Source organism: Acomys minous (genome assembly GCF_964271855.1).
Source record: "Acomys minous genome assembly, chromosome: 1".
NCBI classification, from domain to species: domain Eukaryota; kingdom Metazoa; phylum Chordata; class Mammalia; order Rodentia; family Muridae; genus Acomys; species Acomys minous.
The window spans coordinates 30,901,359-30,924,452 of record NC_140483.1 but is presented as its reverse complement, the minus strand read 5'-3'; the positions used below and the strand labels follow the sequence as shown (position 1 = coordinate 30,924,452).

Below are 23,094 nucleotides of genomic sequence, written 5' to 3'. Positions count from 1 at the left end.
AAATGTAACCAGACACACTGCAGCCCATTTGTTTCATGTACATAGTCTCTTAATAGGCTATTTTTCTTCCAATTTTCTCTATTTACTTATTGACCAATGGGAAATGGATCTATAGGACACTCACTGACAATTGCAAATGTCATCAAAACACAATCACCTCCTCTATTTCACTTAGGTACCAGTACTGAGATGCATGCCCAACAGCAAGGGGCTGCTTACTAGACACACTGCAAAGGGTAGCATAGCAGAATAGAAATGGAGGAAAAGAGAGAACGAGGGGACAGTCGTCTTTCCTACTGGTTGGTATGTAGCCTGCAGCCCGCATCGGCCTTCTATGTTACTACAGAAGTCAAGAACACAGTTTTGTGTTTCTGTGATCTTATGGTAATGAAAAATTCATCATTTCAAGCAAGGTGACTGAATGAAAAATTAAAAACCTCTTTCCTATAAGACATCTAAAGTTTAAAAGCATATAAAATCTAAGCTCTTTCCAAAGTAAAAACAAAACACCAACCATCTCCCTAGAACTACCCCACCAAAAGGAAAGCATGTGTTTCCATTTTGCCACTGTATGACATCCATTTCAGAAATGCAAAGTCTTAGTTGTCCATGTCCTCAAAAGTATGCAAAACAGTATCTTGAAACTTATGTGAGAACCAGGACCCTTCAAAGGTCACAACCTTAGGGCAAAGGATGAATTGAGGAAAAAAAAGTCCAATAATAAAGAAAAATAACTGGCAAGTTACTCTGTCCTGAGCCAAGATGAGCCAATTAAACTGGAATCAATAGCAAGACACAAAGAGATATGCAGCATATGACGAGTGGGGAAAAGGCAAAAGTTCTCTAGCATCCGTCTATCTAGATGGGGTTTATTAAAGAGAAACAAGATTAGAAGAAAAGAACACAAATTTTAAATCTCACATTTTTTTAAAAGCCTTGAGCTCTCAGAATACAAAGCACAATGAATCCCAAGAAGGAAACACAAAACAACATAGACCCATATAAAAACATTATAATTAAATTTCAAAATACCAAGGGAAAAAAGAGGTCTTTAAATGAACTGGTAAGAAAGCATAGATTGGCTTTAAAATGGAACAGCAAATGGCCTGACAGCTGACCTCTCTGGAGCAGCTGACCTCTCCGGAACAGCTGACCTCTCCGGAGCAGCACTGAAGCAGACACTAGAGGATTAGCACCTTCAACCTGATGGAATGCGTACTGCTCCATTTATTTCTATTCTATACAACAATGGTCAGTTTGTAGTTTTCTATCCAGTGGAAGGCCTAATAAAAATTAAAATATTTTAAGAAGTATAAACATTGACCTGAGGATTCTAACCAAGTAGTAACTATTGAGAGGATTTCTCCAGTATATACTTCTGTGTGAAGAACACAGAAATCAAAACAAAACATGCATTTAATGCAAGAAGAAAGGTGAGTAAGTAATTTGGTAATTATGTCAGTGTATCTAAACACTCACTACATTTACATATGTGGTATATTCTATTGACTGAAATAGAGAAAAAATTAAGGTGGAATTCAAATCCTGGCAACAACAATGTGGAAATCAGAAGACGGTTATGGCTCAGGTTATTTTAGAAAGAGGCTAGAAAGATTAACTTACCACCTTAAGATAAGTAGGAATGTCAGAGTATTGGGAGTATAAAGCAGAATAAACACAGTTTATAAGTACCAAACTTGAGAGGAGTAAAAAAAGAGGTCAGCAAGAGGGGGGTGGGGGCGCACTATATGGAAAGGCACAATGAAGACTACAAATGACTCTCAAACTAAATTAAAATAATTCAGTGATGATTACAAAATACCAATGGGCTAAAGTCAGTAAACTCTCCTAAAGATTTTACATTAGATTTAAAATAAAGAAATCTAGATATATGCTACTAAAAGAGAAAGACTGAAAAGCAGCAAAGATTGATACCAAAAGGAAGAAAAAGACACACAAAAAGACAAAGCAATTTTTAAGAAAAAAAATCATCATGAGAAATAGAGACTATTACAAAACTGTTCCTTAACATCACTAGGCATTCTAAGTTTGTTAAGATTTGTTTTTATTTTAATTATGTGCATGTAGCTATGTGTGTCTCCATGTGTGAATTTGTACACATGAGTACAGTGCCTATAAAGGCTAGAACAGGGTGTCAGATTACCCAGAGCTGGAGTTAGAGACAGCTGTGACCTACCTGATGTGAATGTTGGAAACCAAACATAGGCCCTCTGCAAAAGCAGTGCATACTCCTAGTCACTGGGCCATCTCTCCTACCCTAGAAATTCTAAGTTTTAATGAATATAAAAGCATAGATTATCCTCAAAACATATAAAGCAACAATTGAAATGCTTGCTAAGACATTCAAACACACAACAAAGAGGGTAGAGTATCGTTGTTTATAACTTTTTAACTGTCTCCCTTGTCAATCCTCCCTCTGGAATTAATCCGCAGTCAAGCCTTTTTGTGTGTTTTGTTCACAGTCATATTTTAAAGCTTAGAGAAGTATAATATGGTAGTTGCCTAATACACTTGTTGAGTGTTTGAATTAGTCAAGATGAAAATAAGATAGCAACAACAGAGCTCAGATAATGCAATCAACAAGCATGACCCAGAACCCTGCACTTCTAACTCTCGAAGTCATGCTCGCAAACATGCATGAAGGACTTAGGAAAATTCAGAATGTGCCAGACCACATTCTCTGACCACAATACAATCAAGTTAGAAATAAACAACAACAAAAACAACACAAATCTATGCATTACAAAACGTAAAACACATTTCCGAATAACACAAAGGGAAGAGAAAAACATAGAGAAGACTCAGCAACGAAAGACTGACAAAAATATCATAACCAATATTGTGCCAAGAAGCACACGACAATAAGGGCACTCGCTGAATAACTGCATTTCCAAATGAGGATTGGCAAAGTGAACAAGAGAAGATATATGGCAGGAAAATGAAAAAGAAATTATTGAAGTAGATATATATATATATATGCATATATATATATATACAATAAAGAATAAGAAAATCAAAAACTGTTTATTTGAAAATAACTCAGAACTCTGACAAATGTGATCACAGAGTGAAAAGAGCTGTGGTTTAATATTAGAGATAAAAGATGCCAAATTTAGGCTACATCAGAGATGTTAAAAATAAGAGAACAATAATATACTTAGAGCTAATTTATTCTAAAATAGATGGATTGGAGAATTTCCTAGAAAAAAAAATGATTTATCTAAACTGACCCAAATAAAATGTAGAATATTTCTACAATGTATAATAATTAAATAGGCTAAGTCAGAGTTAACCATCCACCTGCCAAACATCCCTTGTGGTGGTGGTGGTTCATTAGCCCCCATGCCTAGATGAGGAGCAATTGACAGTTGATGACTCCTGGGGGGAAAGAACAGCCAGGTGTTTTTAGAAGTATGGCCCCTGATAGGTTGACCATGCCCCAGTGGGTGGCCCCACCCCAACTTGTATAGGGGCAGCTCAAATTAACTTGGTAGGTTGCATACATTTAAAAAAGTACCCAACACTGGTAGTAGGAGATGGATTTGGGAGATGCTGGGGGAGCTAGTGAGGAGGAGTGATCAAAAAAATACCCTGTACACTCATATGAAATTCTTTAAGACTTAATGAAAACATTCTTTTCAAAAACACTTTCCAGGCTAGATGATTTTAGCAGTGATTTCCTTCAAATAGCCAATGAAGGGTTAATCCCAGTTTCAATCAGAAAGTTCTAAGGAACAATTAGAGTTTAATGTCATGTGATCTTATGAAGCTAAGAACCTTGATATTCAAACCTGCCATGGGTGGTACACAAAAGATATTTGTTGCTCAGACTTCCTTGAGAACATAATTGCAAAAACTTAAAAACAACAACAACAGAGAACACAAAACAAAACAAAACAAAAAAACAAAACCAAAAACCCTAGCAAGTCTAAACCAAGAATGCATGGTACATTCATTCCACCATGACCATAGGAGTTCAAGGATGGTTCCTTAGAAAAGCTAATTGTGTGTTCCACCACACAAGCAGATTATGGGGGTGTTGGGGGGGGGCACGAGAAGAATCAGGTAGTTTTCTAGGTGAAGATATTGATAAAATTGATCAGCTTGCCTTGATTTGAAAGGGTACATAGAATCCTTTGTACCAAGGAACACAGACATCATGTGATATCAGGTACATTTCTAAAACTACTTACACGTGGATCCTTTCAAAGAATTCTCTTTCAAGTCAGAAACAGGATAAGAACGCCCAACTATGATCAACACTTTTCAGGCCAACTTGGATATCACAGAAACCATTCAAAGGGATCAAGATTTCAAAGGAAAAGACAGCGGCAACTATACCGCTTGGGGTATATGTGTCCAAGCAGACATCTCTGGGGGAGTGGCAGAATTTAGTATCTTCAGAATTCAAGGATTCCAGAAGACCTAGGTCTTCTAAAACCTAGACTATTTTTACTACTACTTTCGAATAGCTACAGTTGTGTTTCTTCCTGTTCCAAGCTCTTTAATAACTGAACCGTCTGGGAGGATGGAGCGTTACCACTGTTGGACTTCCGGTTTGACAGAATTCTCACAGAGCACAGCCTTAGGCTTTTCTGATTCTCCAGGAGCCAAGAGTCCAGAACAGCACTGAGCTCGGCTCCAGGTGACCATGGCAGCTCTAACAAGTCTTTGTATTCATTATCATTTTCAGTGGGTTTTGATTGTTTGTTTTTTGTTTCTTTTGTTTTCTTTCACAGAAGCTACATTACGAACAACAACAAGTCATCCAAAGAGGGTAGAAATCCCATTTCAATATTTTGTTGGAGAGTGGTATTTAATTTTCTTTCCCCTTGATTCTTTAGATGGTTTGTTCTTGTGGTTTTTCCAAGTATTTTTGTATTCTGAGTCATTCTGAGCAACTGACTGGGAATGTAGGAAGACGTCTCTTTTTGCTGTTTTCATTAACTGTGTGATTGACCCCGGCCTCATCACCGAACCTAGTCAAGTAACTTCATTCATTGCTAAATAAAGATAAAATGTAGCCTGGAAACACGGGTTAAAATTAGCCTCTGCCACCTGGTGACTCACTTCTCATTAATTTACGCAAATTAGGTTTTTCCTGTAACATTTCCAATTGAAGAAAAATAAAAACACCCCCTTTAGTATTTTTGTCCCGCCATAGCATGTTTCCATCCATTCAATTCCACTGCTTAGTTTTAGCGAACGACCACAGCACCTGGTGATGGTCGATGGCCACCACTAAAGCAAGCCTTGATGCTCTCTAGCAGCAATAAAAGATGAAATTAGAAAAATGCCATGAGTAATAGGAAAAGTAGACCAAAAGCCTGACTCAGCTTCCACCTCTGGGTCCAGGTCTGTATTTTGCAATCTAAGAAAGCCAAAGGGACTTAGAAACTATGCTTTCTAACTCACAAGATGGTCACCCAAAGCCCGCCATCTTTTTATCCTTCTTCCTTGCCCCCCAGTAAGGAAAAAAAAAAAGTGGGAAGTTGTAAGTTTGTAAGTAATAAACCCTGATATGGAGGAATGATTTGGCAGGATTTCAGTGCCTGCTGGAAAACCAGGAAATAAACCAGGATTTGAAGATCTTTCTGACTCTGTGTTTTAATGTTTTGAAACCATAACCCACGGTGGATGTTAAAATACAAAACAGCTCAATACAAGGAAAGCTGATTTAATGACATTTGCCTGTGATTCTAACACATGGGAGGTAGAGGCTGGAGGATTAGAAGTTCAAGGCCAGCCTTGGCTACAGAATGAACTCGAGGCTAGCCCGAGGTACCTGGGATCCTGACTTGGAAAAAAAAAACATTTTTTTTTTTAACGTGGAGGGAAGGGATCTTAACATAAAAGCCGCGTTGCTGTCTTACCTTTGTTCCGTGTTAAAGAGCGCGAAGACGTGCTTGCTGGACATGAAGCCCTTCTCCACATCCCGCACCTTCAGGTTGTCCAGTGGAAGCATGTATTTCTTTTCTTTCTCCTGTTATACATAAGTGGGGTGGGGGGCAGTGTTAGGCTTTAATAAAACATCACACCAATGGCAACACACCACCTGAACTGGCTACCACCTGATAACGTTTGATTACATTACCTTGACACCACCAGACACTGCTTTCCCACCAGCTCCCAAGGAATACAAGTTATCTGAGACAGGGGAGTCCCGTGATTCTCAGCACATGGGTTGAAAGCCTTGTGGGGGAGGGGCGGGGTGTGCGGGGGTGGGGGGAGAGACTGAGATGGAAAAAACACGTGCTCCTCCATCCTCGCCCCCTCATGTGGGTCCCCTTAGATGTTTTGAAATGTTAGTTTGATATTAAGAATTTAGCCATCTGTTAATATTTAGCAAAAATGTTCTGGTCCTAATTCAATGAGAAATGCCAGATGGATTTCATTTCGCGTTTTATTTGCAGCCTAAGCAGTTTTGATAGCCAGCACTGGCAGGGGAGTATGGAAGCTCGGGACCCTGGTATGAAATAGCCCATAACTGAGATAGAGTACAGAAAACCGTCCCTTCATCTGGGTCTCAGATAAAGTGTAGGCCGCACAGAAGGATTGTTCTACACAACTCATAGAAGTTATCAACTCACTGAGGGTGAAAAATCCACTAGCATTAGATTGATATTCATTAACACAGGCTCTCTTTTAAATCAGACAATTCTTTATAAAGAATGTGGATATTGGAAAGGTGACGTTTGTAAATGTGGTCAAACCATGTTGGTAAAACACAGCAAATGCCGAAGAGTTACCAGAAACACTTTTAAGGGCTGGCCCAGGCACAGTATCTAAGTGCATTTCGACCCATGAAACAGGGAGGAGGAAAATACTCAGTTTAGGAAGCCTAGAAAACCTATTGGCGGTCACGTTAGCGTGGTGCTTGTCAAGTAGTAGCCCTCTACGTGAGGAAGAACGCCTCCCCAGCGTACTGAGCATGCTCAGAGCTCTACCAACACACATCTTGCCTACGGGAACCGTGCCCCACACACTCATGTTTGCCAGGAGCTTGGATTTTCCTACAGCATACAGGCTGCCCAGAGAGCTCATTGCTCAGGAGCAGAGAGGGTATGGAGTGTTGGATTGTAGGAGACATCATTGGTCTTGCCATTTTCTGCGAAAAAACAAACAAACAAACAACCCCCCCCAAAAAAACCAACAACAAAACAAACAAACAAAAAACCCAAAACCAAAAACTGAGCGCAATACATTAGCGTACACCACCATCCTCTGGAAAAAGAAGTGACTCCAAACTTAACTACAAAAATAAGAGATTGAAAAGAGAGCGCTGCAAAAGTTGAAGGAAGCTGGTTGGCAAACAAAATGGCCGTTCTGGCGAACAAAGCCTTCAAAGGTTTCAAAAAAGATAAAAGGAACTCAGCGGGAGTGGAGAAGGCCTAGGAAAAACATGCATGGACAGAGCTCTGTTCTAATATTTCCTGTATAAAATTAACAATTTATTCATAAATGCACGGATATGCTAAATAGCAAAATATATAACTCAAGTAAATGAGGTATCAGAGCAGAGTCCAACTTACTTAAAACATTTGTCAAACTATTTTAGGGCAGAACTCTAAGAGGGCCAGACTAGATTGAATAAAACCTTCTCCAATACATAATCAAATGAAAATGCTTGAGATCCAGAGAACACTTTTTTTTAAAAAATTGGATGGTTTTCAATGCCCTAAATTTAAGCAGCTGGATTTTTTTTTAAATGCACCATCCTATTCAACCTTTTGAAATGATGGATTGGCCTTTTTAATAGGAAATCTGCATTTCATTGTAAAGATGGAACACAATGTCCTTGGCTTGTGTTTTATAGAAGCAGGCCCCCCTTTCTACACACTCTTCAGCATATAGTGAAGACTGACAATCCTGCAAGTTCACATCAGCTACTAAACTCTGGAGGAAAGCATTCGGGTGCAGGCAGAGAGTGGGGGCAGCAGGAAGACAGTCTTCACTCCCAAGGAAGGAGAATTAAATGGTATATTTACCTAAGGGTTTTGAGGCCGTGGTACTAAATTATTTCATGATCACAAGGTTTAAGACCACAAAGAAGACAGTTTTTTTTTTCTGACTGGCTTGGGTAATTAAATTGTAAGAAAGACAGAACTAAACAGAGCAGTGGCACCAAGCAATGAAACAATATGTCATGGGCATGTCTGAAAATCTTGGTGGTTTGGGGGGTTCTGGTTCAAAAACAACAATAACAAAAATCTTGAACCTCAAAGCTTAAACAAAAGGCTAGGGGAGGGAGAAATATATAGAGCTGTGACTTCTAAAATGGAGTGAGACTTAGCACCACCTTAATTAAGAAAGTTGCTAAAGTAACCTGTCAGTTCTAAAAATCCACAGTCCAACGGGATAGCCACCAGCTACAGGTCACTGTGAAACTACTTGAAATGTAGCTGGATAAACTGGGACAGGTGTAGATAAGAGGTGGACGCCCGATTCCAAAGACTTGGTATAAAGTAATAAGACTCATAATTATTTATTTGCATATATATATATATATATATATATATATATATATATATATATACACACACACACACACACACATGAGCCTGATTCCAAAGACTTGGTATAAAGTAATAAGACTCATAATTATTTATTTGCTTGCTTATTTAAAAAATATATATATATGGGTGCTCTGGCTTCATGTATGTCTGTGCATCACATGCATGCCAAGGAAACCAGATGAGGACATCAGATCCCTTGGAACTATAGTCATAAAGGGTTGTGAGCCACCCTGCTGGTGCTGGGAACCAAACCTGTGTCCACTGGAAGAGCACTGGCTGATCTTCCCAGTGATCCGTGCCTCCAGCCAACCAGTAATCATTTTCAACAATCTCATTGGTACTTTTAACTGTATAATCTCATCAATATTTTTATATTATTTTATGTTGAAATGATATGACTATTATCATTTTTATTATTTTTATTATTATTAAACGTAGTTTCTCCTGCTTCTTTTCTTTTTTTCTTTTGAAGAGGACTGTTAGACATGTGCCTCACATGAAATTTCTTATAACAGCACTGAGCCTTGGGCCTTGAACATCCTCCTTACTCCGGTCCACGCAGGCAGTCTTCCTTTCTGACTTCCCCGGTTCTGCCTTGCAGCATAGTCTCTCTTAGGCTCCCTCACTGGTGTGGTTTCTTCTCTCCCCTCCTTCACCACACAACTAGACTAGAAACATCTCTTACTGTTTCCATTTGACCATTTCCCTGCTGTCCCAGGTCTCAGGCATCTCATGCGTGCCCTGTCCCTTTGCCTTTTAGCTTCTTTAAGTCACCAGGGTAAGGACTTAGTTCTTTAAAGTTTGCTGTAGCTTTCCACTAGTTTCAGGGGAAGACCCAGTAACGCAGTGTGACATTTTCAAACACCTGCAATTTGGCCCCATCCTAACTTGTCACTTTTTCACTTTCTTTAAGAAATCTCCATTTTTAGCTGTGTGTGTGTGTGTGGGGGGTGCATATCTGTTATCGCATCATTTGAGAAGTAGAGGCTAGAGGATCAATGAGAATTTGAGATCAACCAGCTCTATACTGTGAGTTTGAGGCTGACTAGGACGACAAGGCAAGACCCTTGTACCAGTGACCACAAACAATGGATTCTATCATGGCCAAACCCACCAAGACTACACGGTCTAAGTTATCCTTTCAACTCCTTTCTACCACAGCTAGGATGTTTACAGTTCACACCAATAACCCACTCTGTGGCTCTTATAGCTGCCTCTGTTACCGCCTCATCTCTCTCGTTTTGGTGCATGCAAACGGTGTTATTTATTTCATTCATTTCAAGCTAGTGTATCTTATATGAGATTATCTCAAAATGTACTAAAAAAAATTAGTGTGAAGTTTCATTTAGAACTCAGACTATCCTGTTTATTAAATTATTCAAGTGGATTTCCTTTGCAAAGAAAAATGAAGCGAAGAATACTTGCTGTAAAAGAGACTTAAAATTTGATGATTTAAATGCCATTATTGGGTAAACCTTTTGAGGTGGGCGCATAGATAAAATTTTAGAGATTTATTTTAATGTCAATTCTTTTTCTTTTTAAATAATTTATTTATTTTTATTTTATGTGCACTGTATGTCTGTGGGTGTTACATTTTGGAGTTACAGACAGATGTGAGCTGCCATGTGAGTGCTGGGAATTGAACCCGGGTCCTCCAGAAGAACAGTCAGTGCTCTCAACCACAGAGCCATCTCTCCAGCTCTTAATGTCAATTCTTAAGTAACTTTTTGCATGCTTTTAAAAGCTTCTGGGACTGACATCACTTTGGTGACATTATTTTTTTTTTTAACATATTTAAACAGTACTTTTTTTTTTTTCTGTTCTCAACACAGGAGGGTCACTAACATTATTTGTATGAGGCATCCAGAATGAGAGAGATGATTTGTTCAATGAGAAAAGGAGTGTGGGAGACCTAGTGCTCTGTCCCAGTAAGTAGGCAAAAGCTGGAGGCATAGGAGAGAGAGTGACCTGAGATGCAAGTAAGTGTTGAGTCATAACAGAGAAGTCACAGTGAAGAGACGGGGAGGTTATGGGATGGACATACTATGCAGTCCCTGAACTTGAAATAAGAGTCAGTGGATTTGTCAAGTGCCCAGTTGTGGGCTCTGGCTAGCAAAGCACTATTTAGTTGGTTGCTGGAAAGGCATACAATGGGTCCGAGCACTGAAGAATAGTTCCTATGCATGCAAAGTAGTAGGAAGTGTACATTCACTTAGCAATTTGTATGAACCGAGTTTCATATGTTGGGAACTATTTGAGTGACCTTAGTTTGATTTTCTTACTCAAGGTAACACACCTCTTCCAGGAGACTGGGGACTGTGAGTTCTTTCTCATTCCTACCCGGCAACTAGCAAGCACTGAACACCAGTTCCATAGCAAATATTACACATACCATCGAGATTCATTTAAAAATGTTGGTTAGCAGAGGCAAGTGTTAATATTTGGCAGTCACATATACTTAAGAATTAAATAAAAATGGTGTAAGATGTGGTTTTAGCTTCTTCTTGCTTGGACAAAACATGTGACTAAAATTAAAGAGAAGTCTTATGTGGGTTCATGGCTTCAGGGGTGTCAATCCACTGTGGTAGGGAGCAGTTCACAGCACAACGGTTCACAGCACAATGGTTCCCAGCGCGACAGCTCACAGTGTGGCAGCCAGAAAGCATGGGCAGAGACCTGTGCTACTGGACCTCCTTTCTTATCCCTTTATTTCATTTTGACTTCCAGGCTATATCCAGGGTGGGTCTCCCCGCTTCATCTTAGTAAACCCTCTCAGAAAATACCCTCAGAGACACACCCAGCAACACACCTTCCCAATCATCTGGATGCTTCTCAATCCCACGAGGTTTGTAATCAAGACTAAGCACAGATGCCTAACGGGTTGGCATGACTTTTGACTACTAAATCTATACAGAGTTTAGCTCAGCAGGCTGTGTTTACTTCTCTGTTCATCTTTGCATTGCTCTGATTTGCCAGTGATGCCTCCTCTTCTAAAAGGAAACAGGCACTCGAGGCACCGAAAAGCTTATCAAGAGCCACTGCCCCCACAAAGCCAGTTCCGATTACAGAATCGTACATACTTCTTTCTTTAGCTCTCACATTTTCCACATTTTTCATGGATTATCTAGAATATCAATTTTTTGGTGTTCATATTGTTTCTTTTAGTAGATTGAAGCCCTTTGAGGACAAGGACCATGCTGTGTTTATGCCCAGCAGCTTTCACGTGTTGCTTAACAAACACTTGAGTGTTGGTGATACATCACAAATAAAATTTCAACATGGTTGGTCTACTGACACTATTATGTTAAAATGCATTTAACCAGATGTGATATAAACACTTATTTTTGGTGCTTCAAGGATTGCTTTTCTGGAGTTTTACAGTGTTCTAGGCATATGTAACTTATTACGTGAAACTTTACCAATTAGATCAGTATATTTAATTTGATTCACACAAGTCTCACGACTTCCGAACACAACAATCCAACTACTCTTGATAACAGTGCAAAAACAGAAACACACAAGGAATGTCAGTTCCCTCATAGGCCCTAGATGCAAATGTACAACTTCAATTTTCATAAATAAGCAATTCAAAATGCTTATCTTTATATTCATAGATAAGTGTAGTTCTTACTCTTGTCAAAGACATTTCTCTTTTTACAGAAAATGGAGGCTACTACAGAGATCCACAGTGGATAAAAATGCAGAAAATATGTGTTTGCGGGGTCTCCAGGTCCAGTTGGTACATCTACAATAGCATCCCTACATCCTAGGCTCAGGGAACATCCAAAAGGAGGGACCAGAAAGACTATGAGAACCGAAGGATCAGGACAGAGAGTCTTCTATACATGGGGAGATGTTGCACCCTGAAATCTCATCCATATGGTGGCCTAGACAAGACTTATGGGGAACATTCCATGCTGCAGAGAAAGCGGTGCTTCACTGGTACCACATTTTCTAGTATACCCATCCTTTTCTCAGACTCACACAGCAACTGTGCATGTGTATTTGCCTCCATCATTACCTTTGCTGCATTATAGATGGCCAATTTGCTAAATGTCTTCTCTTATTGAGAGACTAATATGAATCTGTTCTCTCTAAGCATTGTACCTTTCATTGGGTGGTAAGTGGGACGTTCCTACAACAGGGACAGTTGTGTGCAGACTGAAGAGCTGGTAGTACTGGGCCATCCAAAAACTAGGTGGTTATCCCACCAAGCACTTGGTCCAAAAAGAGGGCAGAAACTCCCAGACTTATACAAATTCAAAGATTCCTTATCCCACAGCTAAAAAACATTCCCCCCCCCCCAGAATTCTAGAAGCTCTATGAGATACCACAGCACATTAAACTATTACATTTCACTTGCTGCTCAAGAGATAATAATGTTGACCAATATTTTTTTTCCTAACAACGTTTTATTTTTTCCTTTGTTATACTGTAGCCAGAATGTTTGTGAGTGACATTATCCTGGGTATCAGGGTAAGGACCAGGGCCAAGAAAGATGTGATGATACTGTGTGTTATCCCAAGTCTTCTGGCTTTGACTGGCTGGCCCAGAGTAATGGGTAAGCATGCATGCTCATCGGGTTCCTCCCCACAACGCCCGCTGCATGCTTTTCACAATGAATCGAAGCTCTTCACCTCGTCCAGTGTACCAGCTCCAAGACTGGTCTTTACAGGGTAGTCAATAATGTCTTCAAATTAAATGCTTTTGTTTTCTACGCATAATACTCGCAATTGTATCTTCTTCAGTCTTTGAGCATAAGAATGTTCATCCTGCAGCTCATTGGCTGGATGCATGCCAGGCTACCCAGAGATGTAGCCCAACACCTCTGTGAACCACAATATCCTTCTGCAACGTCAAAGGGTTGGACATCCTTAACACTATTTTTTCTAGTACGGATGAATTTCCCTATTTGCTACTCGGCTTCAATTTGACTTGAAAGTCTTACAAAACATTATACCATTGAGTTCAGACTTGAGCTACAGTTTTTCTAAAAATATTATAGGTGTCCTTTCCTCATTTCCCTCACAGACTTACTTTTATAGTGACCGGAATCCAATCAAGAAAAAGATTTTGTCGCCAATGTCCAATATGTTAATTGACTTAAAAAACAGCAACCCCCGCCCCCACCACCACCACCACAGTGGGCTGGTGTCATGAGAGCAGTCATCCTTTTTATCCATCTAATCCCTCTGATGTTGACTCTGGTACTCCCATGAATGCATCTAGAGTGTGGGCGTCGCCTGCATTTCCACACACTTCCTTCTCAGTTTGGCTGACCTGCCAGTCTAATTCTCCAGTTCGTAGGGGCAGAACTCTTCCCCTGTCCTTTAGCTGCTAGGAACTTTCTTTGCCTCTTCCCTTCAGATCTTCCATCCAAAGCAGCTCTGTGTAGCTGGCTAGGAGACCTTTGACTTTGCAAATGCCTCCCCACTCGCCTCCTTGCCCATCAGAAACCAGAGACAATTCACGGGACCCTCAAATTCAAACTACCTGTGCTCCGCCCTGCCTACCTGATTGGGCACTTTGATGCACTTGCTAAAACCACACAAAGACAGGAGGTGATGCTGAAGTCTAAGCCAGAGTGCTCGCAGGTCTGCACTCAGGCCCTTCTTGCACTGCTTCTGGGATCCCTTGCAGCTAAGTCTGACCTCTTCGCAGCACTAGCACTTGTGGTCTCTGCTACATTGCTTTGTACTTCTGTCTTATTTTCTAAGTCTCCAATTGTGTACACGTTCTTCCTTTAACTATAACATAAACTCCCGTGGGGAGAAACAAAGCCTTATTGGTGTCATTGTTTTCATCAACATCTGTACCTTTCTCCCTGTTTCTCCGGCTTTGCTGCGGCACCACTCACTCTTTGAGACAAGAAACTGTTCCCTTACTGATGTTGGCAATGCAGTGATTATCTAGCAAACACTTGCCTTTTGAACGGATGAGCAGTGCCCTCAGGGCTGGCTCAGTGCTTAGCCCAGATTAAGGACTCAGAGACTATGGCTGACTTATAAAACACTCAAAGCGCCAGAGGGAGAAAAAGGCTATAAAAATATTGAAGATGCCAAAGCGCTGGTTGCACATGCTGCCGAAAACCAGAATCTGCTGTTTTTTGCTATTAAAGAAGTTTCCATCATAGAGATATACAAGTGTGAAGTGCAATAATGTAAACTGCTCAACTTTTTATATGGATTTTAATTTCTTGTTTTAATCAGAACTACACTTTGACTGGTAAGGAACATCTGTCAACCAGAAGGTTGCTTAAGGGACTTCTTTGGATTTATTTTCCGATGCTGAAGAAATACTACCCATGAAAAATGAGTGGGGTCTCCTAATAGGCCAAGGAAATGCCACTGTGTCTGGGCTGTCAGCTTTGGGGCCATTGGGCCATACCTATACTGTATGTGGGCTCTGGACTAGAGCTGCATGTGTCATGTCTCCATTGGTAGGAACAACAACAACAACAAAAGCCATGGCTCCTGTCACCTCCAACACTAAGTGGAGAAGATGCTTTGCTCCTGGCTCAGTATCTACCTAGGAGTCTACTTCCTTCAAGATGTCTGCCTGGCCATCCAGACACGTGACCTTCAGTCTGATAGAGCCTGAGTTCTGGATTTCACTGTGGGAATCCTTTCCTGGAAATTTGACCTAACCTCTATAGTTTTTCCCTTTTACCTGAGAAGGATCTAGTTAGCTAGTTAGCATTCTGAAAGTACACTAGCAGTATCTAGCAGTTTATTTCTATTTTGTGCTTTATTAAAACCAGACAGTAAAGCAGAACAACAATACCAATCAGTAACCCTCAGCAGGTAACAACAACCCACAAGAGGCACATGCCAGCACATATGTGTCTCATAGGCTCATATGGTCTTGAATTTCTACTCAGAGTCTTTGCGTGCTTATTAATTTGGGATTTTCCATTGAAGTTCTGAGTGAAAGGGATACCACTTGAGTAGCTATGCAAGAAAACCAAAGGCAACAAATATCAATAAGAAAGGGAGAGAACGCCTTGTGTATCCGTAAGTGCCAGACTACCGTATGGCAGCAGCGGACCTTGTAAGTTAAGTTTTCTAAAGCCAAGCTAAGTACCACGCTTAATATTTTGTTTTGTTTTGTTTTGAGTTACTGGGAAGGAATTTTTTTTTTATTCGTCATGGTCCCATATGCTCCAAGTCCTTTAAATTAGCATAATTTCATATGTTTGATGGTTATATTTTCTTCATTTCTTTCAGTGTTCTAAGGCAAAGCAATTTACATTTTTTTAAAGAGAGAAACTTTTAAGTTTGGAACAGTGATGGGCTTACTAGAAAAAGTACATGATATGACTCAGATTCCTGGCATTAAAATGCAAAGACAAATATTCTCCAATGTTAACTATTGTGGCTGTATGTTAAATCACATGTGAATGCACACAAGAGGCCACAAATCTGGAAATTACACTTAGGCTGTAGCAGCTCAAGTGCATATTAATCACACAGCATTCTTCGCGCACAGTCCGTTGGGTACTTGTATTAAATGAAAGTGTTATTTTGGCTGAGTGTACCATACATTTGCAAAAGTGCAGCTTAATAGAAGTGCTCTGTTTATAAATTCAGCACAGTTTTTTTTCTTTTACTTCTCTGAGAAAATGTGGGTCAGGAAGGCATAGTACAAATAAAATCTTCTGATGAGTCCCAGAACTCAGCAGATGAATGGTTTGAAATTTCCCTCCATCATTTGTCACCAAGCTGCAAACAAAAAAATCAAAGCTTCATTTCCCCTCTCCCCCATCATTTCAGCACAGAAACACTAAAGGAGGGGGCACTAAGGAGAAAAGTGAGGGCTGGGGAAGAGGGGGTCAACTGAATTAGCCAAGTCTTTTTAAGTGCTTTGTGGTTGGTGATTGAACTGTTTTGTGTTTAGCTGTCTGCTTTTTGGTCTGGCGATAGTAACATAATTTCAGGAGATATCGTCTGAGAGGGAAAAGCAGAGCTGAGTGAGCCCCACATCTTTTGTCCTTGGCAAGGTAGTTGAGAGCCCTTCTCCTGGGGAGTGCAGCCTCATGAACAGGGGAAAGGGGCCCTTGTAAGTGCCTTCTGAGACGCAGCCCTGGATGTTAGGGGATATTTGGCAGGACTGTTCTAAGACAGCCTGCCTGCTGTGTACTAATACTGGGTCAAGCATGTCTCCGCAAGGAACAGGCTTTGAACAAGGGGACAAGAACAAGGATGTTTATCCTTTGTCAACCGTCATGATAACTGTTAGCTTACCTACTACTTTTTGGGTGAGGAGAACGAAACACGTGCATGTGCACATACACACAAACACATACATACAAACACGGTCACACTACAAATGAAAACTCAGGAAAGGCAGGAGTACATGCAGGACAAGGGCAAAGCTACATTCCTGGGGAGGAGCAGGGGTCCTTCACTCCCCGTGCAGCTCAGGTGGATTAGTCCGTCCTCTACTTCTGAGGCACAAATACACACAACGGGGACCCTCGTGAGGCAGAGGGTGAGCAACAAATGGCCCATGGCTTGTAGTTAGCACAGAAGGGGTTCACATAGACGTTCTAACACCAGCTGTGTGAATCTCCAACACGTCACTTAGATCACCCATCACTGAACCATGTATAACTCATGTCTCATGAAAGGCGTGAAGTCAATAAGACCCTGGGGGCAGGCTGCACCTTTCGGGGCTCCTGACATATGTTAATTTCCCTTTCCTTAGAGAAAAATACTTCTTTTTTTCCCATCATCTTGGCACTTAGAAATATAGTATTCTTCAACTTATTTATGACGGTGCACTTTCACGCTTGTAGGCCACTGAACTAGGAAGGGGGAGAGACAAAGTCCACTCCAAGCTCAGCTGTAAATACACGTTGACCAGGAACAATATCGAGCCAGAACTATGGACTGGCTTGCAGCCACACTGAGGAAGTGAGAGCGTAGGTCAGGTCATACCCATCATTCCTCCTCACTCCTAGAAGAGACCAGGAAGGGACTTAGGGGCAAGGACAGGTTCTTAAAGGCATAAAACACAATAGATTGATAATTGGGGAATTGTCTGCCTTTTCTGGCAGATACGTTCACACACGTAAAAGGCTGTGTGCAAGAATCTCGAGATGGACTGGGAAACTGTTGGCACAGGAAGTGTTGATTTCCTTACCCAGACCCACGGTTGGTGTTACATTTCTGCTGCCCTCAAAACCGGACTGTCTAGGCTTCTCTTGTTGTCGCCTTGGTCTGAGCTTTCCCTCTGCGTCCCCACAGGTTTCCTCTCATGCTTTGCTTATTCTGTAGCATCTCCTGGATCTGGTGTAGCATGAGTGGGGACTGTATTCTTCTTTTCATGGATCTCCAATGCTTGTAGGCATTTTAGCGCATGCTGCTGTAGGACACTCCCTGGGCCTCATGTCTCCAAGCTTTGTTTCATGCATAAGTGTATCTGCGCATATTAATATCTCCTAGAGAGTCAACTGCCAACAACTAACATTCCCTGATACTATATATACCCTGAATTTGAGTTCTTAAATCCTTCTATCTATAAATGCATTGAGTAGTTCAAGGATTTTAATAATGAAGTAAAGAGGTAGGGCCTGTGGCTTGAACCACCCCTAAGCCAGTCACTGCCATATGTAGCCGTCTAGTCCAAGGCTAAACTTACAAAATTCTGATGTGCTTCCAAGCCTTAAGTAAAGAAACACATTGAGGTCAGTGTTTCCCTAACTATGGCCACTCAATTCCCACAACCTATGAGCTCTTGTGACAGTTTAAAGTAAATTTTATTTTGGTGTATAAAGTTTGTACAACATACTTCCTGAATTGTCAGGGGCACTATTTCATGACTCAGTGCTGCCAATCAATTCATTCTATCTGTTTGCACTGGGTCAACTATTAGTGATTCATTTATGTAGACAAGGAAAGGATCGAGATAAACATCAGTACATTGGTTATATAGTATCCCCCAATGGCATTGCAGCTCCCTGGTTAATTGAGGCTTCGCTCCAGGAGTAGCAGAAGAATGGTGGGGTTGCCAGACCAGGGTAGCTGCGAATGCCAAGCTAGAAGCAACATATGCCACACATATAAACTACCTTCCTTCTTGTTAGCTAGTTCAGTCCCCTAAAAGAACACCTTCTCTTTTATGATTATAATAACTGATCAGCTGAGGTTTCCAAACAGAACCACTTTGCTTGAATTTGACCTCTAATTTTGATTTTGTTTTTATATAGAGCAATAAGTATAAAGTATTAATATGCTCACAGATGGGTAAAATAAGTTTGTTTTCTATTTGTGCATACTTTTGTGATGTAGTCAACAAAACTAACATTCTGCAATCAGAATTAGGGATTGCTTTCCTTTAAAGCAATGGTCCTCAACCTGCGGGTCATCGGGGGTGGGGTCAAACAACTCCTCCACAGGGGTCACCTAAGACCACGAGAAAACACAGGTATTTACATTACGATTCATAACAGTAGAAAATGTAGTTATGAAGTAACGATGAAAATAATTTTATGGTTGGGAGTTAGCACGACATGAGAGACTGTATTAAAGGGTCACAGCATTAAGAAGGTTAAGAACACTGCTTTAAAGGGATCTGTCATTCACGTTTAGGAAACAATGTTTAAGGGAAATATATTTTAAAAGTTTCAAAAGGTATGCTCATTGTCACAGTGCATTCAAAATCAGTACAAACCAATGGCCTTGACTTAAAGTGGCTGGGGTGGGAGGCTCAGAGGTTGCTTTGGTGTCTAGCTCAGAGCGAGACCAGGAGGAAAGTGCAGAGTCCTCACCAAACTGAGCTTTCACTTTTGTGCCTGAGCAGACGGGCATCCTGGAAAGGCTGCTCTTGCTTTGGTTTCACTGTATGTAAAGCAGGGATCATAACCCAATACCAATACTCAATACCAGTATCTAAAAAGCAAGAAGACAAATAATCATTTCTTTCCGAGAACAAAGAGGCAAAGGTCGGGAGGGCATTTCCATCTTTTCAGCAGGAGCTCTTGAAACCGTCTCATGGACATGTGTCTAATTCTTACTGACCTGTAATTGGACCTGTGTTTAATTTTTGTCGCCAGTTTTCTGCTTCCTTTAAGAAGGCTGGGGAAAGGCTGAATGGCTGGATTGAAAAGAAGAGATCCTTGGAAGAATGGGGGGGAAACATGGTTTGAGACACAACAAAGTTGAGCCCTAAGTAAAAGAAGAAAATGAAACAAACAGAGGAAGAAGAAGATGAGGAATGGAGAGGAAAAACTCTTTGAGAAACTAGTGGGCAGGGAGACTAGAAGGAAAGGGAAGAGGGTGAAAGCCATCTTCACACTAGGCTTCAGAACAGACAGTTTAGTAGAGAGGACAAGGCCCAGGCCAGCCCTGAGAGGGGACACCGTGAATGTGAATACAAATGCTGACCTTTAGCCTGTGTATGCCCCCTTTCCTCTCCCTCCCCTCCCTTCCTCTATCTGTCTCTTGCTTAGAAGCTAGAAAGTCCCTGGACTAGAACCAGTAGAATTTGAGGTGGCGGGGCGTGGGGTGAAGTGGGGGAGGGTATGGTATATGAGAAAAGAGAAGGAAGGGAAGTCCCATGTCTGTCCTATGCCACCGAGTCATGGCACACTCGCTTCCTTATTCCAGCCCACCACAGCCCATCGTGTGCCCACACCCTCCTGTCCTTTCTTTGCTGTCATATTTACTTATACACTCATCTTACCTCCTCAGCAGTGGGTTTGCCAAGTAGCAGACTTTCTCACAATATCCACAGCTCCTAGGACTGTACGGAAACACATTCTACTGAATAACATCAAATTCCTTCTGAATAAAACACCTATCCATCTTTTTCATTTAAAAATTTATTAATATTTTGGGGCCATCTTTTTCTCAGTGTGACCTACACGTTATGTTGGAATTAGAGGAAGCCGCAAGTATAAATCCCGATGAGAAACTGTAATTTATACGGGTATTCTTATACAGACAGCTGCACCCATATTTATTTTATGTGTGCTAAAGGCTACCTTTTATGGCTTATGTAACACCTGTCCTCATAGGCTCATGTGCTTGAAAACTTGGTCCTCAGATGGTGGTGCTATTTGGAAGGTTACAGAACCTTTAAGAGGTGAGGCCTTGCTAGTGGGAGTAGACCTGTGTATTCAGGCCCTGGATAGTAAGCCAGGCCTTGCTTCCCAACTAGTCCAAACTCTACTTTCTGATTGCTGACAATGCAGACAAGCCACCTCATATCCCCACTGCCACAGCCAGGAACTGCTCTTGCTGCCGTAATGTGCCTACCCTGAGTGACTATAGCCCTTGAACTTGAGGCAGAATGGTAGACTAAATCTGCCCTCTCTGAACTGTTTCTGTCAGGAGTTCTGTCACGGAGATAAGTGAACCACATGCCATCTTTTCAAAAGCATTATTAGAAAGCTCAAAAGAAAGACTTGACAGTAGATGTTGTAGGACGATGAGGAAGAAAATGGGCTGGCTTGAGTGATGGTAGAGGGCTAGGAAAACAAAGACCTGCAAGAGTAGACGTCTATGCTTTCAGTTTAATGGTAGGTTCCATTACTGGGGTGAACAAGAGTGTGGGCATGTGGGCGGCTTTCTGTTTCAGAAAGTTAGTTAGAAGATGAAGCCAAGAGTAGAGTTCAGAGTAGAGGGCATAAATGCAGCAGCCTTGCTACCAATGGTGTCTACAGATAGTCTAAACGCCAGAGGGAGGAATGAATTAAGAGAGGGGAGGGAAATAGGGTGGAAGGGGAGGGGGTGGGAATGGGAAAATACAAGTGAGGGGATAACAATCAGGATGTAATCTGAATAAATTATAATAAATTTTTTAAAAAGAGCGTGTGCGAGGTAGAAGAGGAGAAGGCCTAGATCACTCCAACCTTTACAGGTATGAGAGAAGAGGGAAGGACTAGAAAAGGTGGACAGAGGCAGCAGAGTGAGGAGGTGGGGGAACATGAGATGCAAGGGAAGCCAAGATGGAGAATGGCCCTGTAACGTCTATGAAACGGGGTAAGATGCGGATTAAACAGTAGCCACTGTACATACTAGGGTGTAGAAGGCTGAGTACTATCAACCTGCCTGGAGTGGATTCAACTGGGTGACACAGAGAATGAGGACATAGAACACAGTGGACATGGTATGGAGACCCCTACACATCTTGCCACCCCCCCCAACCTCTAACCCTCGAGCTCCCGTTAAAAAGAAACTGCATGGAAGAAACAGCATTCACTTGAATAGTCTTAATTATTCTAAAATAAACACAAATACACTGAATTTTTTTTCCTTCTTCTTCCTGCTTTCTGGGACAGCAAGTGCAAAAGGTTTCCCGGAGTCACTAGCACACAAGATTCCATGCAAAGTAATCGCTCCCGCTCCCCTGAAATAGCATACGAACTTTTGCAAGTGCTGACGTGTTGTGGGAGGAGGGCAGATGCCAGAGTTTTAGTAGAATTCTCAAAGTGGCTGGGTTGAACAGCAGCACTCTGGATGTCTGCCCCAGGAGGCAGAGAGGACAGTGAGCTAATGACATCTCACAGGTGTCTTCTTGCACCCGTGATTCTGTGCCATGGAGAGAACAGATTTTTATGATTGTGTCCCAATCAAGAACTTTGTCTCCACAAAATAATGGCTCCTGGTCGTTTCCACAGAGGGCAGAGCACTGTGTGCCCAAAGTTCCCAGAACATAAGCCTCACTAAGAACATTGTGGCAGCGTCCTCACCAGCTCTAGCCAACCAGGAAATAGCAACTTCGCCTTGTGAAGGAACTGACAGACCAAATGTAGGAACACTACAGATTAATACTAGTTTTCTCTGAATGGTGAGGAGCTGATGGGTTTTAAAACTTTGTACTCTAGACTTTTATTAGAAAATCTTCTTATAAAGTATCTTTTCATTCTGGGGAAATGTGAATTTGGCAAATCTCCCAATGTTCTAACAAGTGAGCAATCTGGTTCCTGTAATCATGAAATGTTGTCTTCTCTTTTTCAATCTGTCTAGCCTGGCCTCAAAATAACATTCTTACCTCTTCCTTTTTATTATTATAAGTTTCCCTGATGGCTGGGTGTGTTGTCTAGTTTTAAGTCAACTTTACACAGGCTGAAGTCATCTGAGGGGAGGGAACCTCAATTAAGAAAATACCTCCATAAAGTCAAGCTATAGATAGGCAAGCCTGTAGGGTATTTACTTAGTGATGGATGGAGGTAGGGACATCTCCTTGTGGGTGGGGCCATCCCTGGGCTAGTGGTCCTGAGTTCTATAAGAAAGCATGCTAGCAAAGCGCAAGCCAGTAAGCAGCACCCCTCCATGGCCTCTGCATCAGCTCCTGCTTTCAGGTCCTACTCTATTTCAGTTCCTGTCCTGACTTCCTTCAGTGATGAACAGCAATATGGAAGACTAAGTCAAATAGCCTCTTTCCTCCCCAGGTTACTTTGGTGATGGCACTTTATCACAGCCCTAGAAATCACAGCTAAGACACCAGGATAAAATAAAATTATTACAATTGCACAAAAGCTCATCTCTCTTGTGTTAATGCATTTTTGTAGGAAAGTATAGCATTCATAGATAGGCTAGGCTAGAGCAGT

General features: G+C 41.3%; 1 protein-coding gene across 5 annotated transcripts in view; it reads right to left on the bottom strand.

Moving 5' to 3' along the window:
* Positions 1–23,094, bottom strand: part of DNM3 (dynamin 3) — a 469,385-nt gene that overhangs the window by 134,571 nt on the left and 311,720 nt on the right. For all 5 annotated transcript variants that reach the window (XM_084791206.1, XM_084791207.1, XM_084791203.1 and 2 more), the window contains one exon: positions 5,895–6,004. In XM_084791206.1, coding sequence (XP_084647332.1) covers positions 5,895–6,004 — 110 coding nt within the window. The remainder of the gene's footprint in view (positions 1–5,894; positions 6,005–23,094) is intronic.